At 37.0% G+C, this 25,235-nt stretch overlaps 2 protein-coding genes across 5 annotated transcripts in view; one reads left to right on the top strand and one right to left on the bottom strand.

The window, feature by feature from the left end:
* The window catches only part of LOC106882820 (E3 ubiquitin ligase Rnf121), a 44,557-nt gene extending 26,989 nt beyond the window's left edge, over positions 1 to 17,568 (bottom strand). Inside the window, exons 1-2 of one of the 3 annotated variants that reach the window (XM_014933607.3) lie at positions 17,349 to 17,485; positions 657 to 762 (exon numbers count right to left, since the gene is read on the bottom strand). In XM_014933607.3, coding sequence (XP_014789093.1) covers positions 657 to 698 — 42 coding nt within the window. In that variant the 5' untranslated portion in view covers positions 699 to 762; positions 17,349 to 17,485. Of the gene's footprint in view, positions 1 to 656; positions 814 to 17,348 lie in introns of all 3 variants that reach the window. The other 2 variants (XM_014933606.3, XM_014933605.3) reach the window with 2 other exon arrangements.
* A 373-nt stretch (positions 17,569 to 17,941) lies between these two features.
* Positions 17,942 to 25,235, top strand: part of LOC106871477 (pecanex-like protein 4) — a 76,331-nt gene continuing 69,037 nt past the window's right edge. For both annotated transcript variants that reach the window (XM_052968987.2, XM_052968988.2), the window contains exon 1: positions 17,942 to 18,258. The gene's annotated coding sequence lies outside the window, so the exon portion shown is untranslated. The remainder of the gene's footprint in view (positions 18,259 to 25,235) is intronic.

Below are 25,235 nucleotides of genomic sequence, written 5' to 3'. Positions count from 1 at the left end.
TACTTACTGTATGACAATGCACACCATCACTAGTTGCCTCAGATTCCACTGTTTTACTTTCAAATTTTAATGAGGATTAAAAATCAACTTAAGATTATGAAAAGAAATACACTAGTGGTTCACTAAACACCACCAATCACCATAAATAAAATTTTTTAACATTGGCACAAGACCACATATTTTGAGGGAGAGATATAATCAATTATATTAGCCTCAATACATGACTGGTACATATTTTATCAACCCCAGAATGATAAAAAAAAAAGCTGATTTTGTTGGCAGCTGAACTCAGTGTGTGTACAAACAACACAACAATACTAGAAACATTTTGTCCACTATTCTACCAACCCTACCAATCTATAACCTTGCATTAATTATGAATAGTAAGTTTCTTTTGTGATGAGCCCTTAAACTTGTAGGTGAAAGAAGTAGGAAATGGTGAGATAGATGTGTGACTTTCCCAATAATACCAGTAAAATAGACCAAATTTCTTCAACTTGGAATTATATCCAAGTTTCTGACCTAGTTTAACAGAAACTTACAGATTCAAAATAAGTATCCTCCACCAACCAAAAGCAATGATATTAGTTATTTTGAGCAAAAGCTTTTTGTTAAAGGTCTTTAATCCATTTGTAAAACCAAACCATATTACATACCTCATTTAGTTTATAATGGGTCTCAGGATAGTGATGGCGCATTCTGTAGGGTTTCTTGTTGGATTGTGAAAATAAATCACCTTTAGACTTTGTCCAGCTCCAAATCCTAAACTCTCAAGAATAAAACACTATACGCTTGTGTGAATGTGATATCTACCTGTATGGCAAACAACAGCACCAAAACAATACTTATTTTATAAAATAGCATTAAACAACTGCTGTGTAGACTTATCCAATCAATACAAGAATTAAAGAAAATAATTGTATTCAATTCACTTATCTATGCTGTGTTGTTTAATCTCAAGCAGTCATAATAAAATAGACCTATGATCAAGAACATTCCAACCATAGTCATTCTGCCACTTTTTTTTTTACCAGATATAGTATACTGTGGACTAATTATCCAATGTATGGGTTTTTTTCTAAGATGACAGAGAGGTTTGAGGGTGACTTGGCTGCACTTTCTAGAAGACTGAATAGAAATACAGAGATGTTGATATAGAGGCCAATAAGAGAGATGCTATATAAACTATTTGTCTAGTTAAAATTTTCAGGAAAGAATGTATATGGTTGAATCAAACTTAGAACATAACCAATACTTAGTTTAGCCTGGTCGAATAAAAGATTTTGAATTCAGTATATAAAAAAAAACATAACTACAAAGCATTTAGACCAATACTATCATGACTTTCAGTCCACCGTCCTTCTTGTTCTGCCAAACAATCATTTGATATAAGTCCATTTTTTAACTGGACTGGATCTTTCAAAGTCTAGTTCTTTGGATTAGCTTCTGCAACATTTCTAGCAATAATAGCTGTTGGTAAGCTTCATAAGATGGAAAATATTTTTTGGTGATGTTCTTACTCTACCAGAATATGAAGAAGACATGACAAGTGAGAGGTATCAACCATGTCAACCAATCATTACAGTGAGAATAGTTATATTTAGTATATGTTATATAGTATTACTATTAGTAGCAGTAGTCAGTAGAAGGGTTAACTTGCTGACAACAGGATTTACAATAATAGTTATATGTAGTGATACCTAATACATAGCAGAGGGTGTGTGTATGTGTTTATGTGTAAGAGAAACACAGGCAGAAAGACTAACACTTATTCACATATTGACAACATATAACAGTAATGACAAAAAAAAAAAAAAATCCCCAACAGGTGTGATTTGTGAAACAGAATCCACAGTGAAACTGCAATAGTAATTTGTAGCTATTCAGAGTAGTTGAAGCAACTTCAGACTAGTTAACCATAAACATCAACTATGATTGAAATGAAACAGATGTGCAGCTGAGCAAATAATTAAGTCAGTTCACAAGCTCACAGCTTATTCCCCTCAATCAATATGGGGAGTCGATCTTCTCAATAGTAAAATAAAATCTGAAGTTGAAAGAAACTAATGATGGCCTGCAACAACAAAAACTATTTAGTGACACTCTTAAATTTGAATGAGTTTATATGCTGTGGGTGGTTCAAGCAAAGCCCTTTATCATGCCTACATGTCATTCAAAGTTATCTAAATTTATAAACTATCTTAAATGTCTATATTTCTGAGATGAGAGATTTATATTTTGTACAGTAAACACTCGCCATATCGCGGTTCACCTATTGTGTCCTCAGTACATCATGGATTTTTCTGGCTAATATATGTAAATTCATATCACGGACTCCTCAGTATATCGCGAGTTTCTGCGGCTGGTAGGCATTTATACCTTTTTAGATTTTAATTATTTCTGTGGTAAAATAAGCATTTTCATGCTTAAAAATTAATAAATTAATAAATAAAAATACAGTAAAGTACTGCACTGTATAACACGTTAATTAAAATACAGTAATCCCTTGACTATCATGGGTATTACATTACAAAATATCCAGAAAAATCCGTGATGTACTGAGTGCACGATAGATGAACCATGATGTACTGAGTGTGTGATAGGTGAAGTGCAATATGGTGAGGTAATTGTGTATATCGAAAGAAAATATGTAGTGTACTGTAGATGAGTAAACAAAGAAGCACACATACTGTATGCCAAATGAAACTCAGGAGGTGAATGTGAGGTATTGTTTTGCATTTATAATAAAATAAACATATACAAATGATAAAAGAAATAAAAAGAGAATATACAGTACTGTTTCTACTTTGCAGATTTTTACCTATTGTGTGTGTGGGGGGGACGTAGCACCCACAATAGTCAAGAGATTACTGTACATTGTTTATATTAGTCAGACTGGTGTCACACTTTGATTGCTGCTTTCACTACATTACAGCTGTTGTATGCGCCAGCCTTCTATATAACTTAAATTCATGAACAGTAGCTGTAGTAGCAATGGGTTACATAGAAGTGAAATCATGGTCAGTTCATAAAAGACAGTGACAATCAGATATTTTGATGGACTAAATAGTATTGTCAATGGAGAAGGTAGAGATATTCATAAATCTAAATTGGGTATTTTAATGTGACACTTTATTACCTCAATTTACAAGCAACTGAGATAACATACTAGACCTGAATAAGTATGTTGTGACATTAACATCATATCCAAATGAGACAGTTGCTATTCATCCACTGAATGTCATAAAAAAAACTCTGGCTAAACTTTAGGCCAATGATCTCTTGAGATTTACACTGGGTATAATACATAAGGACATAAATAAAATATATAAAAACTATACCAGAGTTTACAACTTTATTACAGTCTGAAAAAATAATCCTGACTGACAAAGCACACAGCACAGATAAACAAACATTTTCCCTTTCCCTCCAAAAGACAATACTATAAACACCTCAAGATCATACAGGTGTACATAGTCATGTGGCTAAAAACTAACATGCAACTATTGAAAACACTTAATAATAAACATAATAATTATTTCTAACATAGGGATAAGGCCACAAATTTGATGGGGTTAGTCGATTGAATTAACCCCAGTACTTGACTGGTAATTTAGTTTTGTCTACTCCATAAGGATAAAAGGAAAAGTTGATTTGGATGAAATTTAAACTCAGAACATAAGATACATAACTAAAGACTACAGGTATTTTGTCCTGTTCTAACAGCTCTGCCAATCCACCAGACCTTAAAAATAGTAATAATTGTTTCTAACTTAGGTAGAAGGCCAGAAATTTAGGAATAGGAAGTTAATCAATTAAAATGACTCAAGACATAAGTGGTACTTTATTTTACCAAACATGGAAGGATAAAAGGTAAAGTAGATCTTGGTGAGATCTGAACTCAGAACATAAAGACAAGAAGGAATACCACAAACATTTTGCCTGATGCTCTAATAAACAGCTTTTTTTGATTATTTAAAGAACTGTGAATCTCATGATCCACTTTTTGCATCTTATGTCTTCAGTCTGGGTTCATCCTTCCTTTTCTGGGTCTTCTTTCTTTTGTGGTTGTCTCTGACAATTTGTTATTCTTCTCCAACTTTCATATATACCCCATCATTTCAAGTCAATAGACTTGAGCCTATTCAGGTAGACCTTTTGATACAATATCCTAGTGATGAGCACAGAACAGATTTTTTCCTGATGGTATTCTGGAAACGGTAGTTTCTGGGACCTGCTGTTATATTCTTGCCACTACTGCAGTCTGCTGCTTTCCTCCTTTCTTTGCTTTTTCAGCTTCTCAAGGAGAAATCCCCCAACAAGCTCTGAGAACTACAAGTGGGATTTCGGCCTTGCATCATCATCATCATCATCATCATCGTTTAACGTCCGCTTTCCATGCTAGCATGGGTTGGACGATTTGACTGAGGACTGGTGAAACCGGATGGCAACACCAGGCTCCAGTCTGATTTGGCAGAGTTTCTACAGCTGGATGCCCTTCCTAACGCCAACCACTCAGAGAGTGTAGTGGGTGCTTTTACGTGTCACCCGCACGAAAACGGCCACGCTCGAAATGGTGTCTTTTATGTGCCACCCGCACAAGCCAGTCCAGGGGCACTGGCAACGATCTCGCTCGAAAATCCTACAGGAGCCAGTCAGGCGGTACTGGCAACGGCCATGCTCAAAATGGTGCATCTCATGTGCCAACCGCACAAGAACCAGTCCAGGGGCACTGGCAACGATCTTACTTGGCTTGCCGGGTCTTCTCACGCACAGCCCATTTCCAAAGGTCTCGGTCCGTAGTCATCGCCTCGGTGAGGCCCAATGTACGAAGGTCTTGCCTCACCACCTCAGCCCAAGTCTTCCTGGGCCTACCTCTTCCACGGGTTCCCTCAACTGTTAGGGTGTGGCACTTTTTCACGCAGCTATCCTCCTCCATTCTCACCACATGTCCATACCAGCGCAATCGTCTCTCTTGCACGCCACAACTGATGCTTCTAATGTTCAGCTTTTTCTCTCAAGACTTCTAATGTTCAGCTTTTCTCTCAAGACTTCTAATGTTCAGCTTTTCTCTCAAGATGCTTCTAATGTTCAGCTTTTCGGGTGGAGAAAGAAAAGTATTTAGATTGACAATGCAGGGCTAACAGCCAGGATGCCAGTTCCTAAATGTATTCCTCTGGCACAAAGGTTGTGTCCTTTGGAACATGTCTTTCCTGTGTTCTCTTCTTTTGGGGAGCTGACTAGCAAAGCTAGCAAAACAGCTGTTATTGCTATTAAAGTCACTGGAAATATCAGTTTTATTCATTTGTTAGAGTGTCTCTTTCTTTATATGTATTTTTTTCTCCCTTTTCAAATTTTGTGGTGACAATACCACTGCCACTATAACCACCTTTTTACACCTCTCCATGCTGGCATGAGTTGGACAGTTCATTATGGTCCAAGCCAGTTCTTATTCAAAGTTATTGCCCTCCTAAATAAATCAGAGAACCATGTTTCACTCAGTCATCTCAGTTTTGGCAAGGTTTCTACAGTTGGCTGTCCTTCCTTACACCATCCTTTTTTACAGAATGTAAATGATGCATTTTTTCATTGCACCAATACTTGAAAAATTATCACACTCTCAGTGAGAAGAAAGAATCCTTTCAACCCTATGTTGTCTCTGCTTGATTTGTCAACCACTTTGCAGAGTGTACTGGATGTTTTTTCATGGCATCAATACTAGTGAGATCACTATGTAACTTGCAAGACTAATAAGTCCTCACTACTCTGAGAGGATGAATGGAAAAGACTGTGGTGACATAAGCTGAGTTGCAACAGAGATGTTAAAATGTAATGGGAAAAACAGGTTTATTGTTGTCCGAGGTTTGTAGAGGAGAGAGATAACAGAAGGGACAGTGGCGAGGGGAGTAACAGGAGAAAAAGAATACTGTGAGAGAGAGAGAGAGAGAGAGAGAGAGAGAGAGAGAGAGAGAGAGAGAGAGAGAGAGAGAGAGAGAGAGAGAGAGAGAGAATAAGGATGGGTAAGATGGAAGGGTGTTATTGTTTTCAAAATTTCTATCAAAGATTCTTAAAGGATGTATCTATCCCCTTCTACTTTGTAGAGCCTGGAAACCATCCTGAATAGAGTCTCTTGTCTACAATGCAGCAAAACAGAAAAAAAAATCCTTCATTTAATAAATCATAGTAAAATCCAACTTTTCACAGAGCTGTCTTTAAAGGTTTCTGTTTATTTTTAATCACAAATAATAATGATGATGATAAAGAAGAAGTCAATATAATAGAATCTTTTCTAGATAAGTTAACTCAACAAGAAACTCCTGAAAAATATCTGGCCGAACAAAAGACATACTAGAAAGTTTTCAACTTGAACAGATGACACATTCAGCAACAAAATGCTTCCCTACTTTTACTAACAAAAGAATAATCAAGACGGATGTGTGTGTGTGTGTGTGTATGTGTGTGTGTGTGGATGTGTGTGTGTGCGTGTGTGTGTGTGGATGTGTGTGTGTGTGTGTGGATGTGTGTGTGTTTGGATGTGCGTGTGTGTGGATGTGTGTTTGGATGTGCGTGTGTGCGCGCGTGTGTGTGGATGTGTGTGTAGATGCATGTGTGGATGTGTGTGTGTGTGTGTGGATGTGTGTGGATGTGTGTGTGTGTGTGTGTGTGTGGATGTGCGTGCATGTGTGTGTGTGTGTGTGTGTGTGTATATGCTGGGTGTTTAATAAAGAAATAACATTTAAACCTGTTTCCCATTTGAAAATCTGACAGAGTAAATATATGAGAGATGGTGTAAGTGACAGTAAGCGGTAGTGAGAGAGGTGCATGTATAGATGACTTTTCCAAAATGCTACAGTATATGCAGACCAAGTTGTTTAGCAATGTTGATCAGCTAATAAACTTGACAGGCACAGATGATGAAAGGAAGACACACACACAAGTTTCATTTGCCTTGGTCTACTGATGACCACATCCCAATCCTTCAATTGCAGAAAGAACATACAAGCGTTTGGCTGAAGGGGCCATGTTGTCTAACTGTGTGCATACCACTTTTCTTGCTTTTCAATCCCCTCTCCAAAGCAGAGACCATCAAATTAAGTGGCAAAAAGCAATATCTTACAATCTTAAAGAGTTCAAAATAGTCTTCAGCTAGCCATTGAACTATTTCTTTGGTCCCTATTGTGTAACTGATTGAAGAGAATCTCACAGGGGAAACAAAAGCCTGATATATGCCCTACATCTGTGAGCCATCTCAACTGACTACTATTGTACAGATTCAATGCTGTAGACATCCATACAGATTGTAATCACACATTACAAAATGTAAATGATTTAAATCTTTACTATATTCTATGGTATATTGGATTTCATATATAGTAGGAATCTACCATCATTTAGGTTGAGAGTCACACCCCAAAATTAACAATTCTTCGGTTAATGCTTATTATGATTTTTAAGTTCAAGTCTATAAATAATTTTGCTAACTCTTTTCAAAATCTATCTACACATTGGCCATTTTTCTCTGGAAGTTAGGAAACTGTCATCTCAGTAAATTCTCCTATTATGTGAACTGAATTTCTTTTGTAGTGGGTCTAAAACAGGGGTCCCCAAACTTTTTAGACCATCGACCCCTTCATGGAATCCTTAACCCCTCATCAACCCCCAGGTATGTACAAGAAAATAAATAATAATAATAATTAAGGAGATGTGCATTTATCGACACCCCCCCTCCAGGAGTTGTGGGGGGTTGATATCGACCACTTTGGAGACCCCTGGTCTAAAATATAAACTCCAATAAGGTTTGAAACTTCTGTCAAATTCCTGGCACCAACATTAATATAAAAAATGTCTGTAATTGTTCTGCATTGTTGGAGATGCAATACTGAGAGCAGTGGCTTTGTGCCAGGAGTTGAGAGATCAAAATATGATAGAGGGACAGGAACAAGTGTCAGAGGAGGTACATGGCTACCCTAGCAGAAAAGGGAGGAAGGATAGTAGAGATGAAGTGTGAAGATGTACCTGCAAGAAACAAAAGAATGGATAAAAAGGGAATAGGGACACAGAATTGATGGCTGGGAGGGTAGGTGTGCAAAAGTGTGAAAGGAGAGTGACAGACAATAGAGATGAAGATAGAGACGAATGCAGTGAATGGTGAAGATGAGTGGAGGCATGGCCAATAGTGAATCTCAGTTTGGTAAGGAAATATGAGTGGGTCAAGGAGGCGGTGATGATAGGAATCAATGCATAAAAAGAGCATGATGGAGAGCAGTATAAAAAAAAAACTTAGATGAGAAATAAGAAGATCATATGAAGTGGGTGGGGAGAGAAGATGCACAATGATAGAGATGAAGGTCAGAGGCCTGCAGGGGTGGTATATAGTGAGTGACAAAAAAAGGTGGAGGGGACATTGATGGCAGATATGAAATGATGATCAAGGAAAATACAATGGTAAAGGATGATGTTGAGAATGTGGGATGGGTAACAAGTTAAAAGGTTCCAAGGAGAGGAATAACTAGTAGCACAAAAAGGAGGTATAAGTGCAGTTCTATTCTCATGACTGCTGAAATCATAAAAAATATATTGGACAATAGATTCACTGAAATAAATGAAAATCAAATCAAATAAAGAAATAAGCTGGTCATGGTTGAAATGCCTTTGATTGCAAGTCTTCTGAATCAGGGTTGACCTAGGATTCAACAACAACATAGTCTTCTGTATCTATTACTAGAGACTAATTACTCTCTACCAAAATTTAAAAAATTTTTTTTTGGGGGGGGTCCCTTCTTTTTTCCTTTTTTGTCAGAAAACATGAGCTAAATATGAGAAGTTTGAACTTGTAATGTGAACCTTAATTGAAATTCAAAAATAAGGAAATTTTAAACTTATTCAGATTTAAATTTCAGCTAGTTGAAAGGTAGAAAGTACAAATAAATAATTTCTGCTCTCTACTCTTCTTCTTTCTTTATTTTCCTTTGAAAGCATCCTAGGTTTAAGAATGTAAAATCTCAAAACAAAATGAGAAAAAAAAAAAAAAAGATACATATAGAATATCTATTTTTGTCTCACTGTATACCAAGAATATAATTATAATTCTAAAGAGAAAAAATATTGTTGCTTGACCTGCTAACATACACACATCCACACACAATACATGTGTTTGTGAGAGACAGAGACAGACAGACAGACAGAAAAACAATACAAAGAAAGCAAACAATGGGGTAAAAAAATAACCCCAGCCTTCTACTTAATATGATAATTGTTTTTCTCTGATGTAACAGAAATACCAGTTTTGCTAAACTGTGAACAGTGGAGAACATATTTTGATTAAATTGATCTCAACTAGTTTACTGTTATTGTTTCAATAATCCAATTTCTCTTCTTCACCTCTCTGAAATGACAAAAGTTCCCATGGCTGTGAGGTGAAGAAGTTCACACTACAGTCACATGCTTCTAGGTTCAAACTCATTGTGCAACATCTAGGGCAAATGTCTTTAACCCCACAACTCTGGGTCAATCCAAGCTTTGTGTATAAAACATCATTAGACAGGAAAACTGTGTGGACAGTCATCAGATGGACTGTTTTTATTGTTAAGTGGTAGGCTTAATCTGTTGCTTAATTCAACACCAACAGCTGGCCCTTGAATGCCTTTAACAGAATCCACTCTGTTGCAAACTTTAGACCATGTCTCTCTGGAAGATATCAAGACCTTCCACCTTTTCTTTCAACAACTTCAGAGACCCAGCAAAATGGTCATAACTGCTGCCCTTCCTACTCTGACTATATGGAAAATACTAAAAAAAAAATTCACTTTCTTATAAAACTGACATTAAACAGCCAACCATTTACTAATTGCACTCATCTCATTCCTCTTTACTGTAGGTCTTCCTTACTATAGTTCAATTTTTTAAAATTATTTTAACCCTTACACAGGTATGTATGATTAAGGTGATATAAAGACAGTGAGGGAAGCCTCTATGCAATCACTCAACATGATAAAAATAGCAGGTAAATCTTCCTCAAATTACCCTACCATTAAAAAAAGAGTGGGAAGGATACATTGGGTAAAGTAGTCCTGGATATTCAAAAAGACATAATGGTTCAAGGCTGAAATATCTTTGATCCTATGCCTGCTCACTTTTCTATCTTTTTGCACTTTTTTTAATGCTTTATTTTGTGTACTGTGCACATCCTCCAAGCCTTCATTGCTGTCTTTCTTTTTTTTTTTTTTTTTTTTTTTTTCGCCTTTTTAAAGCCTAGCCAGGCTCATGGGCCTGGTTTCAATGGCATATGTGTTCCCCAGCTGGACGGGAAGCCAGTCCATCGCAGCGTTACTCATTTTTGCCAGCTGAGTGGACTGGAGCAACGTGAAATGAAGTGTTTTGCTCAAGAACACAACGCATCGCCCGGTCCAGGAATCGAAACCACAATCTTACGATCATGGTGCTGACACTCTATCCACTAAACCACGCGCCTCTTTCTTTACTTGACTTATATGTCTGCTTTCTGTTCCCTCTTTTAAACTTTTCAGTAGGATACTTGAGCATTATATTCAATACGCACATTATTATTAGTATCATTATCAGCATTATTATAATGAAAGGTGGCAAACTGACAGAATCATTAGTGCATTGGACAAAATGCGAAACAGCTTTTCTTCTGGCTCTTTAACATTCTGAATCTAAATCTTGTTGAGGTCAATTTTGTATTTCATTCTTTCAGAATCAATAAAATAAGTATCAATTAAGCGCTGGGATCGGTGTAATTTACTTGCCCCCTCCCTGCAAATTATAGGCCTTGTGCCTATAGTAGAAATAATAATTATTATAATAATATATTGAAATTTCATAATCTATGGCCTAAGATACAAATTCTGTTAATTGCATGCTGTCAAGTGGGGATGTATATAAAACTATCAGTTGCATGTATAAAAAGCTGTCAAGTGAAGCAGGATACATAAAGAAAAGTCAGCAGGTGTAGGTATATAAAGCGAGTAAATTTGGAGAAATAAAAGGTACATAATGATACTTTCTTCAGTGCATAAGGAGACAATTTATTATTGATTGGCAAACAATTTTTGAGTCACATTTATAAGGAGTGATAGAGAACCTGAATCAGGAAGGTTAATAATTGACCTCAATGATATCCCGTGCAGGTGGCACGTAAAATACACCATTTTGAGCGTGGCCGTTGCCAGTACCGCCTGACTTGCCTTCGTGCCGGTGGCATGTAAAAAGCACCCACTACACTCTCGGAGTGGTTGGCATTAGGAAGGGCATCCAGCTGTAGAAACTCTGCCAAATCAGATTGGAGCCTGGTGTAGCCATCTGGTTCACCGGTCCTCAGTCAAATCGTCCAACCCATGCTAGCATGGAAAGCGGACGTTAAACGATGATGATGATGAATGAGTAACCAAGGATAAAGCTAATATCAATGATTCCATAGTTTACCTCCAAAACATATTTTATTTAAACTGTTGAATTCTCTGAGACTGAAATAACTGGGTGTTATTAGTGAACTTCAAGTCCAGTTTTAACTCTGGAAAGTTGGTAGTTAGAAAGAAGAGGAGGTGTAAACATGGGCAGTGAGGGAGTTCAGGAGGGTAATAATCAGAGACGTATATTCTTGGTGTACTAACTAAATGCTATACAACTGTCAAAGCTGGTAAATATTCTTTATAATAATTCCTGTTCTTGCAATATCATGATATAACCTGGTTGTAATTTGTTTTCAAATAACACATACACAAACTCAAAGATTAACTACTGCTTGCAACCTTAACAAAGAATGATTGGGTACAGTGTATAGGAGAGTATCTGGTGTTTTAAAATATAGTGCAATTGAAGGCAGGAGGAGGTATGGATGGATAAAATGGGGTTAGGTGGAATTTCATAGAATCAAAGACTGTAGTGAGAATATAGCTTGAAAATTAGTTGGTGCTGTTGTTCAACATCCACCCCTAACTTAGCCTTGATTAAGCAAACCTATGATCAACGCTACTCAATCTATGGCAACTGTCTTTTATACAAATATAGTGCACTCTGGAATACATTATTCAATAAGTAAGGTTTGAAGGTAATTTGGTTGCTATTTTTAGTAGATTAAAAGACCACAGTCTCCAGAATATAGTGAATGAAGACTTGCTTATCTAATAGTTAGCCTGCTTTTCTTTCTTTCAGTATGTTATATTGTCCAGAATATTTAGTGCATGCTTCCCAATATGATAGTATTTAGATACAGATCTAGTGACAGTATCTTAGTGATCAGCATTGAAGCCGCTCAAGTGGTCAATGCTAGTCATTTTCAAGCTCTGAAATGTTATCTTTCGATGTAACATTTGGGTTTCATGGGGTTCAAGCCAATGAGGAAACCTTTACAAGATTGATCAATCTGCTAGAAATCATAGCTAAATCTTCATCAAATTAAATCTTACCATTTTAAAAATAAAAGAATACATTGGATAAGATGGTCCTAGATACATTATGTCTGAATAAAAGATGTGATGGTCACAGCAGGAACACCCTTCAGAGTTCTACGAAATCAAGGTTGATTTTAGACTAAATAACAACAATGTCAAAGTTAATGTTGTTGTTTATTTACTTAATTATTGTCTTTCTTTGTGTATAAAAACTCACAGCATCAGATACATCAACTAGGCTAAACCTATCTCACTCCAACTTATATTATCATATTATTAAACCCAACATGGCAAGCTAATGAATTTTCTTGATAATGTTACGACACCATAACTTCTGTTATTGCTTATCTAAATAACAAGTAGTTTCTACTTGTGAATTACTTGTGGACTGAGCCTTTTATTAATTCTGTCTTGGTTACAGACACAACAGAGGATAGAAAACTATACAACCCACTCAGCTGATTGTCAGGTTCTCTACTCACTCGGCCAAAATGATAATTAATAACAAAATATTTTGGCCAACTTTATAACAAGTTTATTCAAACACTTGGGATGTTGAAAAACCAAAAACCAAAAAAAAAAAAAAAAAAAGACAAGGGAAGAATACTTATTAAAAATATGAGACAAGAAAACCCTGCAACCTAACACATAAGAACATATAAAATACGTTGATTGTTATGCTTTGCAGGTAAATTAACAAAGAATGCAAATATCTGACATTTGATTACAACTGTTATTGTTTAACTCCAGGCTAGTCTCAAATGAACAGACCTAAGGCCAAAAGCATTCCAGCCATGACCATCTTGTTTTTTACTTAAATGCAGTGTCTCTCGGACCATATTATTCACTCTTTCTTTCATTTTTGTAAAACAAAACATATTTTAAAAGGCATTTGGCTGCAGTTTCTAGCAAATCAAGCCATCATATAGATATTTCCCTCATTGACTTGTTTGAGTAAAAATTGATATGATTGAATCACAAATGGTCAGAAGTAAAGCTAAATTAAAGGGGAAAATAATGTCAGTCTTTTTTTAAAAATAAATAAGTACATAAAATAACCCCACCAAAATAAAACAATGTATTCTTCTGGTTGCAATCAACTTGAAACATATAAGTAGACTACGTTGACCTAAATGAATAAAACTGAAGACAAAGTCTGAAAGAAAGGAAAGGATTGGCGACAGACAGAACTGATTTATTTGTAATCAGAATATAATTGAGAGATAGTTAATTAGGTTAGTCATTATTTAGATAATCTTTAACAAATGTTGACATTTTTTTTTAATGGAGAAATTTTAAGAAGGACAGTGAGACAATATTAAAAAATATTTGACAACAAACAATATTTAAATGCATGAAGGGTGGTGAGCTGGTAGGGTCGTTAGCATGCCAGGTGAAATGCTTAGCGGTATTTCATCTGCCATTACGTTCTGAGTTCAAATTCTGCTGAGGTCAACTTTGCCTTTCATCCTTTCGGGGCCGATAAATTAAGTACCAATTGTGTACTAGAGTTGATCTAATCGACTGGCCCCACTCCCGCAAAATTTTGGGCCTTCTGCCTAGAGTAGAAAAGAATATTTAAATACATGTGTGTGTGTATGTATGTTTATATATATATATATATATGTGTGTGTGTGTCTGTGTATGTACAGGGTGTGGTGAATAAACTGTCGTCTAAATTACGCAAAAATGAAAATAACACTGACATCTCATTTTAACAGATATGTTTACCAAAATTAGATAAAAATATCTTGAAATGCTAAAGAGCAAATTTATTCAATAAAATTGCCATTGGCTTCAACCATTGCTTCTAAACAACTTTGGAATCTCTTGCAATTCTTCTGGACAGTCTCCTTGTTTAAGCTGGTAAATGTTGCCATAATACTTGTCTTCAGTTCATCTTTGGTGTTACAAGGAGTTTTGTTGGTCTCTCGCTCAACTGTGCCCCACACATAATAATCAAGGGGGTTGCAGTCTGGGGAGTTAGGTAGCCAAATGTTAGGGATGATGAGGTTGCAGAAATTGTCTGACAGCCATGACTGGGTTCTCCTGCTTGTGTGGCATGGTGCAGAGTCCTGTTGCCAGACAGGTTGTTCCAGCAACCAGCATCTTGATCCAGGGCAGTACTACCTCCTCCAGGCACTTGATGTAGGCATCCATGTTGAGTCTGAGGCTGTGTGGGAAGATAAATGTAGGTATAATGTCACCATCACTAGTGATCACTCCAAACACCATGATGTTGACTGGATATTTGATTTTTATTACTTTGAGTACATGTTTTGGGGAGACGGCAAGCCAACGGTTGTTCTGTGTGTTCCCCGTCTGTTCGTATTGGAGCTTCTGGCATGAATGCCAAGAAGTACAGCATGTCATTTCCAAATTTCTGGCAGAGTGAATTGCGTCATGATGCTGTTGTTTTCACAGACAGTACCCTACTGACCCTACTATGCTGTGTAGTTGACAAAATCACAAAAAAACAATGCATATGTGTAAAATCAAAAATATAAAATGGTGACAATTTACCCATCACACCCTGTATATGTGTGTGTATATATATATATATATATATATATATATAAATATATATATATTGTGCCGGTGGTACGTAAAAAGCACCCACTACACTCTCGGTGTGGTTGGTGTTAGGAAGGGCATCCAGCTGTAGAAACTCTGCCAGATCAGATTGGAGCCTGGTGCAGCCATCTGGTTCACCAGTCCTCAGTGAAATCGTCCAACCCATGCTAGCATGGAAAGCGGACGTTAAATGATGATGATGATGATATGATGGATTCTCCCATTGATTTCAATGTGTCCAGTGGCCATTGTGATCAACTCATTGAATTACCACATGAAGTGGGTAACTATTCCAGGATTGGAATATTGATACATCCTAGCTTAATGTGACAAAGCTGAACTTTTCAATTACAGTTACAGTCTATCTAGCAGGCTTCTCAGGTTCTTTCTACCTAAATTCACTAAAAAGGTTTGGGTTGTCAACATGCCATGCATTAGGATCAAGCCCAGGACCTCGTGGTTGCAGAGTGAACATCTTAACAACTCAACCAAGCCTGTATTTAATGTGTGTGTGTGTGTGAGAGGGGAGAGGGAGGGAGAAGGAGAGAGAGAACAAATAAAAGGTGAGTGAGTTGTATCTATATTTGCTTGTAAAAAAAAATAATAGAGTATCGCTCTTGCTGCACTGCATATACAAACACTCTTAGCCTTATCACAAAAAGTGCCACCTTTGGCTCACCAACGACCTCCAATCTCTAGCCCCCAGACAAGCTGTACCTCCTGCATTTCTAAAACTATTATATAGGTCCCTGTTTTTCAGTTCTTAACAGTCCTGTATCAACTTCACCCAGGCCCACCTGACTTACATGTCTCCCATCATCGCCAAAAATGTGTCTACCACCCCCTCTCATCAGGCACCACACTGTCACACTTTTCAATCCTTCCTCTTGACAAAAGTACTTTTTAAAAAGAGGGTCTGTGGTAGGATTCTGGGTTTTACATGTTCTATTTAAGATTTCAAACATACTGTTCTTGTTTTAAAAAAGGGAAATTTAAAAAGAAAACAAGATCTTATTGTTAACTTTTGCACAAGTACTGTCAGTGAATTAGACACAGATCGGAACTGATACAACAGACCTTTGATCAAACCATTCAAAAATTGGACCAAACGATTTGTTTTTCACCTTTTTTCAAGTCTATCGCATCTAGGACTACATTATCATATTGGTTCTTTCATTTTTTAAAACAGTAGGTCATGGTCAGGTCGAGGAACCACACATAAGTCCCCTTGTCGACTTGTGTTATTATAGTAGTTTAGCTACAGGTCAACCTTGACCAGGTCTGTCTACGTAGGCTAGTGTTTAAAAATAAAACGAATGGTGGAAGCTAATCAACTTTCAAAACTGTCAAACAGGATTGTCGACTTTCAGTTTAATTGACAGTTTATAAACCAGGTGAGCCGAAAGTATTTGCTTCATAGATTGACACTCCTGAAATATTTTGTCTGTAGGAAGAGTCCATCTATCCTGGTTGGAACCCTTTCACTACCTACATTGTATGAAATGTATGAAAAATCACAACTCATACCCACTTGCTTCTCCATAAAAAGGTTCTACGCTTACGTGAGCAAGAATCGAATATTTGCATTCAATAGAACGATGAAGTTATTGTTGAGTTCCAGATCAGTCCTGATGAAGCAAACTTATGATCAAAGACCGTGTCCATTTTTTTTTTCCGGACAAGAACACATTTAGCTGTTACTTTTAGCAAGTCGAGTAACCGTATAGAGGTTCCCTGTCAACTTCACTGCTATGCCAGAATGGTAAAGTTTGTGCAGACGGCAAAGGGTCTTGGTGAATGATGTTCAATGTCCGAGATCAAAGTAACTCAGTCCGAATCGATATTAAGTACCAGTTAGAACATGAGTCGACTCGATTGCTCATACATTATCCTACTACAAAATCGTATTAATTCTCAGGCAAGGAAATCGATATTATTTACATAGTCACATGGAGAGTGATTCAGATTGTCTCCAAGGTTCTACCAGGGTTCTACCAGTTATACCAGGGTTTAGCGCTGCTTCTTTATTCTTCCATGGTTCGATTAAAAGTTCCAGTGTTCCATTCAATAAACTATAACCGCAATTTTTTTTTTAACAACACAAACTTCTTGTTTACTCAAAGAAAGACTTTTCTTTTAAGGAAATTATTATTTACATATGCAGACGGAAAGAGAAAGAGCCAGGACAGTACTACATGGACAAAGTGAGTGTCGGTAGGAGTAGGGTTAAAAACGACATTAGAGCATAACTTCAAATCTGCAATTCTAACAGAACACAACATATTTGTGTGTTATGAAAGTGTCAGAAATAATCTGCACTAGAATTTGATACGAAAATCGCCAGTATTCATTTTTACTCACGTTATTGCCGGTAATAAATTGGTGAGGGTGGTGATGCCTATGTAAACTGCCAACGTGTTCTACCATTTTGACGCACCGCAGACGACTTGGGAAGGGAGGTAACTCTTTGCAAAGTTGACCGTTCGGCAGGTTTTTAGGTAGTTTTTCTTCTGCTTTTTCCGGTAACACTCGTATACTTTCGTTGAATTCCGGTGATACTCTTTCTGGAATAGGAAATAAACAAATATATGAATGATGGATTAAATAAAATAAATGGGTAATTACGAAAGTATGGCTAAGCTGGTCGAGTGATGTAAAAGAGAAACAGATATAAATAGAGGGAGTGAGAGAGAGAGAGATAAACATACACAAAATATAGATGAAAAGACCTCCCCACCTCATCCACGCCCACAATGATATGAAAATAAAAGGTAAAGAGGATATAGAAAAAAATTATATTTCTATGAAAAGGAAAATAAAGGAGGTGTATGTGTGAAATATCGCGAAAAAGAGAAAAAGGGAGTAGTATGAGTGAAAGCCACCGTTACAAACATTGCTGATGAGTGAGGGGGATTAGATGCGAAAGAAAGATAGCAGTGAAAAGGAGTATAAACAAATAGAGAGAGAGTAGCATGGTGAAACTGACAAAAACAGACGATAAGGAACTTGAGAGAATATGTTTAGGAGATGAGTGAAAGTAAGGAAAATATGTAGAATCTTTTAGAGAGTGAGTGAAGAGAAACGAAATTTACTCATGTATTGAGAGGGAGAGAAAGGAAGTATTATTAGAAAGAGAGAGATGGCCGAGGATTTTAGTAAACATACTTTGTTACCAGGACGTTTAAAGTCGTTGTTCCTAGGACATCTTTGCTCCTCCAGTTTGGAGGATTAAACAAGCAACGTAAGAACAGTGAGACGTTGATTGACTCAGGTAAATATTGACAGATTTTTTTTTCTTTTAGATTTATTAAAGTCAGAAAGAAAAGAAAAAACTACAGCATCACAAGAAAGGCGGTTTCAGTTCGTTAAAGTAAAAAAAAAAAAAGATGAAGGATGGAAGCTAAATAAAAGAGCTTCTCCCTGTCCTGGGAGAGGTTTGGAAACCTTTCGTTTATTTATGACTTGCTTTTATCTTTCGTTGGACAAGAAAGAAACTGCTACATATTGTCGAGGCTCATTCATTGAAAAAATCTTTCTCTTCATTTTTGCTGTTCATGATGGGGGAAATGTTTAGAGTTGTTGAGGGTCTTTCTGCTTTTTTTGTATATGTTGTGAAATCTGTCATGTTGTGTGTGTTGTATTGCATTCTGTTATGTAGCAGTGTAATCTATAAGCATTGTGTGGTGTGTTACGATGTAAGTCTGTAGTGTTAGGTTGTAAAATAGCGATTCTCTTTGGTTGTATTATGGTATAGTGCATTATGTTGCGAAGTAGTGTATCTGTGGTATGTTATGGCGTAGAGTGATGTGAAAAAGTGTGTGAGCTATTGTGTATTGTGTTATGAAATGGTGTGTTGTGTTGTGAAGTAGTGTGATTTATTTTGTTGTTAAGTAATGTGTGATCTGTTGTGTATAGTTCTATGAAGAAGTGTGATTTCTGATGGGTTGAGTTGTACATATGCCAGTTCATTTGCTGTGTATTTCGTGTCTGTCAATATTATGGCATATTTTGTTTTGAATGAATTGGATGATTTATTGTGTTGTTTTTTGTTTTATATAAATTATATATAACATAGAACAATTCTATTGTTTTCTATTTTGTATGTGTTAATGTATGATATTTTCTGTTGTTGTTTAACTCCAGGTCAGCCTTGATCGAGCAGGCCTATAGTGAAAGATGTTCCAGTTCTGCCCATCTAGTCTTTTTGTTTATCCAGAAATCTAGGAATAGATTATCCAACATGCCCTTCCATTTTAGTACACGAGCGTGTTAATCAAAGGAGATTTGGCAACTATTTCCAGAATTTTGATTTATCGCGTAGAGGATTCTTCTTCGGCTCGTGATATATTTTGCAGTGTGGTCTCTGTGGATATGTGATGTGGTTATTATTGTTTTGTATATAGTGTTTTGGATACGTTGTGTGAAGTGGTATGATGTCTGATGTGCATCTTTACTTAGCATTCCTGTTATGTATTATATATAAATGCATATACGGACATATACCCATATGTATTTTAGTAACGCTGTGAATTTAGGCCCCCAAGCTTTGTTATAATGTAATTATAGTAGTGTATTGTTTGATTCATTGAGTCTATTCTTGTTTCAATTATATATATATATATATATATAATGGTGGGGGGATGTTTTATGCAGCATGGTGTGTTCTCTGATAATTGTGATCCGCTCTTTATTGTGCTCTCTCGCACTCCCTTTCTTTTGTGTGTGTGTGTGTATACACTTAGTATTGGTTTCATGCTGTGGTTGATTGAGGTAATCCCGACAATAATAATGATATACCAACTCCATTAACCAATTTGAGTGTTTTTTGTTTTTCGCTTTGTGGATTTTTAGACAATTGCACGCACACAGTGTGTATGTATGCAGGTGTAATAATATTATGGAATACTCCATTTGATATCCTATGTCATACTGTTCTTTGTTTTCATTCCTACCCTTTTCTTCGTTGTATGTTGATATCTCGTATTGATTCAACTGGATCTTTATAATCTTTCTGAAGACTATATGGGTCTCTTGTGTGTACGTAAATATAATATATGCTGCCTATAAAAGTGTACTTTCTTTGTAATATGCAATGTATACTCGCGTTTTTTTTTTCTCCATCTTTAATTTCTCAATACATTGAGGATCGGCACCCTTTTCGTTACACATACACACTACTTTATGTATTGGATACTTTTTCCCTCATTTGTAAACAAATGTTCACCAATGCACACGGATATACATGCCTTCACACTCGTATCTGAATTTAACAGAGTACACCTTAATTCACATTAATCGGAGTGCAACTCATAAAGCAATAAATGTGTACTAATACTTCAGAGCTGCGACAAAAGTTTTTCTTAAAACAATAACACTAAAAAAAAATTCTACATACCATTTTAAATAATCGCACACACATAATAACATAAATATATAAATGTCATCATCATCATCATCATCGTTTTAACGTCCACTTTCCCGAACGGAGTTGAGGCGGATCTATTTCAAAACGGAGGCAGATTTTCAACGCCCGGATGCCCTTCCTGGCGCCAACCCTCACTTGTTCAGATGCGTGGTAGTATTTCTTCATTGACGTGTTTAGGCAGAATATTGTCAATAAATGACACTGCTTGTATGACAGTGACAAGCATTTTACAACTATCACTCAATGTCAGGACAAGGAAACGCGCGCGCGCGCATATGTATACACACACAGCATACTTCAGTCAGTTTCCATCTACCAAATCCACTCAGAAGACACTTGCTCAAGTGCCATGTTGTGTGACTGAGCCCAGAACCATATGGTTGGAAAGCAAACTTCTTACAGCCATGGTGTGATGATGATGATGAATACATACAAGACAATAAAGATCCACTATGAAAGATATCACACTAGAACACACTTGCCTGGGGTAGCATGCAGTGGAACTGAACCCCAAACCACATGGTTGGGAAGCAAACTTCTTCACCACACAGCAATTCCTTTGTATATTCATGTGTCATTGTGTAAACACATTCAAAAAGCTTGGGCACAAGCACACTCATTTATACAAGTGTGTGTATATATATATACAAGTATATATATGTGTATGTATATAAATGTGTGTGTTTGTATGAGCATGGAAAAGTGGATGTAAAAAGAAATGATGATGATGATAGTATATATGATGGTCTTCTGTACAGTTTTTGTGTGACAAATTTCACTTACAAGGTCTGTCTGAAATCCACTCTTTTTCCATACAAGGTTTTTCACAACATAGGTAATGTTATATACTCAACATTGGCTAATATTTAACATTGGACCATATCCTAACTCTCACATATAGTAGGTATCAGATGACTTGAGAAAGTTACTATATCCAAGGGAGATTTATCTTTCATCTGTTTTAATCCCATGAGGCTAGATCCAACTCTCTGAAGTTAGTTACTGCCAAAAGTGTATGTCTGTGTAAGTGTGTGTGTATGTTTGTATATATATATATACACACACACACACACACACACACACACACACACACACACACACACACACACACACACACACACACACACACACACACACATAGATATATACACATACATACATATATATATGTATATTTAAAGCAAGGAGGGATTAGATAATCCAAGTGTTCACTTAAGAAGCACTCACACAACCTGCAGCTATCTGAAATTGTCTGAAGGAAAATGTCTCCCATGGAAACTTTAAGTGTCAATCAAACAGAAAATTCCATATTGCTTACTCCTGTCTCAGAGTCTAAATAGACTCCACTATTGACTCATTTGTTATTATTATGGTAGCAAGCTGGCAGAATCATTAAGCACACTGAGCAAAAATACTTAGAGGCATTTCACCTATCTTAATGTTCTGAGTTCAGATTCCACTGAGATCAACTTTGCCTTTCATCCCTTAAAATAAGTACCAGTAGAGCACTGGAGGACGATGCAATCAACTTACTCCACTCTTCCGAAATTCCTGGCCTTGTAGCAAAATTTGAAATCATTTTATATATATCTGTATATATATATATATTATCGTCATTTAACTTTCCTTTTTCTATACTGGTATGGGTTGGATGGTTCTACATGAACTGATGAAACAGAGGGCTGTGCCAAGCTCTGATGTCTGCTCTGGCATGGTTTCTATAGCTGGATGCCCCTCCTTACACCAGAGTGTACTGGGTGACTTGTGAGGTCACCCACCATGTACTTGTGGTTGAATAAAGTCATATTACACCAGCTCATCTGGTCATGAGTTCATATTCACTGCAGGTCTTTTGTTGTTGGGGCAAATGCTTACTGCTGCAGTTCGTCCAGCCGTCAGCTGTATCACATCATCTGAGAATGTTCCCTGCCATTGGCTAGTGACTTGTCCTTTGGAGAAATACAACTCTCACCTTTCTTAATGCCTTAGAGCCTGATGGAAGATACAAGTGATTCTTTCCTGCATTTATCATGCCATCTCATTGGTTTGTGAAGACTATAACTTCTGTGAGTAAACTTGGTAGATGGAAACTAAAAGAAGCTTATTATATCATCATCATTGTTTTAATGTCCACATTTTCATACCTGCATGGATCAGGAGTTTATTGAGGTAAATTTTCTGTGCCCAGATATCTATCCTGTCGTCAATTGTCACCTGTTCTCAAGTAAGATAATATTTTCCTATGGCCAGATATGTTCTTACAGGATCATCATCATCATCATCATCGTTTAATGTCCGCTTTCCATGCTAGCATGGGTTGGACGATTTGACTGAGGACTGGTGAAACCGGATGGCAACACCAGGCTCCAATCTAATTTGGCAGAGTTTCTACAGCTGGATGCCCTTCCTAATGCCAACCACTCAGAGAGTGTAGTGGGTGCTTTATTGATGTTGCTTGTATGATAGTGACAATCGTTTTACAACTGTCATGCCAATGTCAAGACAAGGGAGACATATACACTCACACACACACAGACATACATATAAACAACAGGTTTTTTCAATTTCCGTCTACGAGATCTACTCACTAGGCTTTTGTCAGCCCAAGGCTATAGTTGAAGACACTAGCCCAAAATGCCACGCAATGGGACTGAATCTGGAACCATGTGGTTGGGAAGCAAGTTTCTTATCACACAGTCATGCCTCTGTGTGTGTGTGTGTGTGTGTGTGTGTGTGTGTGTGTGTGTGTGTGTGTGTGTGTGTGTGTGTGCATGCATGAATGTGTGTGTGTATGTGCACATGTGTATTTCCTTGTCTGAACATAAAACAATTGTTTTAAATGAGTGTCACTATCTTATAAGTAGTGCCATTCATTTCCAGTCTTCTATGAAAGCATGTCCAGCCTTGGGGAAATATTTATTACTTTACTTTGAAACTGGTAGATTGGCAATAGGAAGGAAGATCACCTGGCCATAGAATATCTGCCTCAACAAATTCTGTCCTATCCATGCAAGCGTGGAAAACTGGACATTAAAACAATAATAAGCATTACCTCTTCTCTCTTGACTCGTATCTAAAATTAAACAAAACGATGAATGATTTGCATTACACCCTTCACAACAACCCAGTGTGTAACTCCATGTACCCACATATTTATACTCTACCACTGACTACACTCTCGGAGTGGTTGGTGTTAGGAAGGGCATCCAGCTGTAGAAACTCTGCCAAATCAGATTGGAGCCTGGTCCAGCCATCTGGTTCGCCAGTCCTCAGTCAAATCGTCCAACCCATGCTAGCATGGAAAGCGGATGTTAAACGATGATGATGATGATGATGATGATGACTACAAATAGAGCAGAAGCTTTTATGTAGTGATTCAACTGGCTAGAAATAACTGTCGAATATCCTTTAATTTACATGTTATCAAATTTAAAAAAAAAAAAAAGAAAACACAAAAAGGATACATTGGACAATGTAGTCCTAGATATACTACATCAGAATATGAATGGGAAGATAACTGCAGCAATGCCTCCATAAGGGCTGACCTGGAGTTAAACAACAACATGATTGATTGTCCTCAAGGGTTAGATACAAAAGTATGTGTGTGAAGTGTTTATTTACCCACACCTACATACATTGTCAGGTGGCGTTTCTTTAATTCGCCTTATCTTTGTTTTAAGCATCTGTGATTACCAGTAGTAACAACTTTGATGATGATGATTACAATAAATAAACCATGTTGTTAGTTACTTTAGAGTTAGGCACAAAGCCAGCTTTGATGGTGTCCAGGAAATAATAATGCTTCCGGTCATTGAGCTACGTGCCTCGCTACACATGAAACAAACACACACACACACACAACATAACCCTGAAGGGAAAAAAGCTGAAGTTCGCCATGGTAGTATTTGAACTCACTGACATGAGACATCAAAGTGATTAGGTTTGATATGGAATACAGTCTACTTACTGCAGCAGTAGTAGTAGTAGTAGTGATGGTGGTTGTAGTGGTTATAGCAATAGTACTGTGATGGTGGTAGTGGTGATGATTATGGAAATGGTATTGATGATGTTAGTGGTTGTTGTAGTAGTATTAGGTGTTGGTGGTAATAGTATAAGTTATGGTGGTGTTGTAAAGAATGATGTTGATACATGTTTTTAATAAGATATGGAAAAGAATCTGAATACTGTAAGGCATTTAGTCTGGTGCTGTACCATTTCTGCCACTAGTTAGAGGAATTTATTATAAGAAAAAGAAGAATCATAAATTTTGGCAAAAGGCCACTAGTTTTTTAGGGGGAGGTGATGATGTTAATAATGATGATGAAGATGATGATGATGCAGTACCAGGCAGTGGTTCTTATGGCTTCTAATCTTAACTGATTGGAAGTATTAACATGTACATGTTTTGCCTTGGTGAAAAAAATGGGTTGCGGTAAATACTTTGCTCAGTACCATAGATTTGCTTGTCAGATGCTTGACCATAACCAGTTGGGCATGTCCCTTAGTGGCTGACGATATGTGCATTTCTGATCACAAGCAGAAGTAGTGGGGGAGCATCGTAGCCATGTGTTGAGAGGAATTCTTTGGGGTTTGGATAATTCACCTTTGGAAACATGGGTGTTTTCTTCATCATCCTTAAACCACCCTCATCCAGGGACCTTTTGAGTGGGATGGGCTACTCAACCTGAAGACAATTCTGACTGGGCCCCACCTGCAAGCTCATGCACTGTTTATTTTGATATGAGATCACCATGTCGCGCATATATGGTTGTGATGCATGTGCCTGGTGTACCCTTATAAGGCAGGTAGTCATGATAGGCAAA

The sequence above is a fragment of the Octopus bimaculoides genome, chromosome 6 (assembly GCF_046866305.1).
Source record: "Octopus bimaculoides isolate indiv1 chromosome 6, ASM4686630v1, whole genome shotgun sequence".
Classification (NCBI taxonomy): domain Eukaryota; kingdom Metazoa; phylum Mollusca; class Cephalopoda; order Octopoda; family Octopodidae; genus Octopus; species Octopus bimaculoides.
The sequence above is the reverse complement of the archived record's forward strand: the minus strand, read 5'-3'. Positions and strand labels throughout refer to the sequence as shown.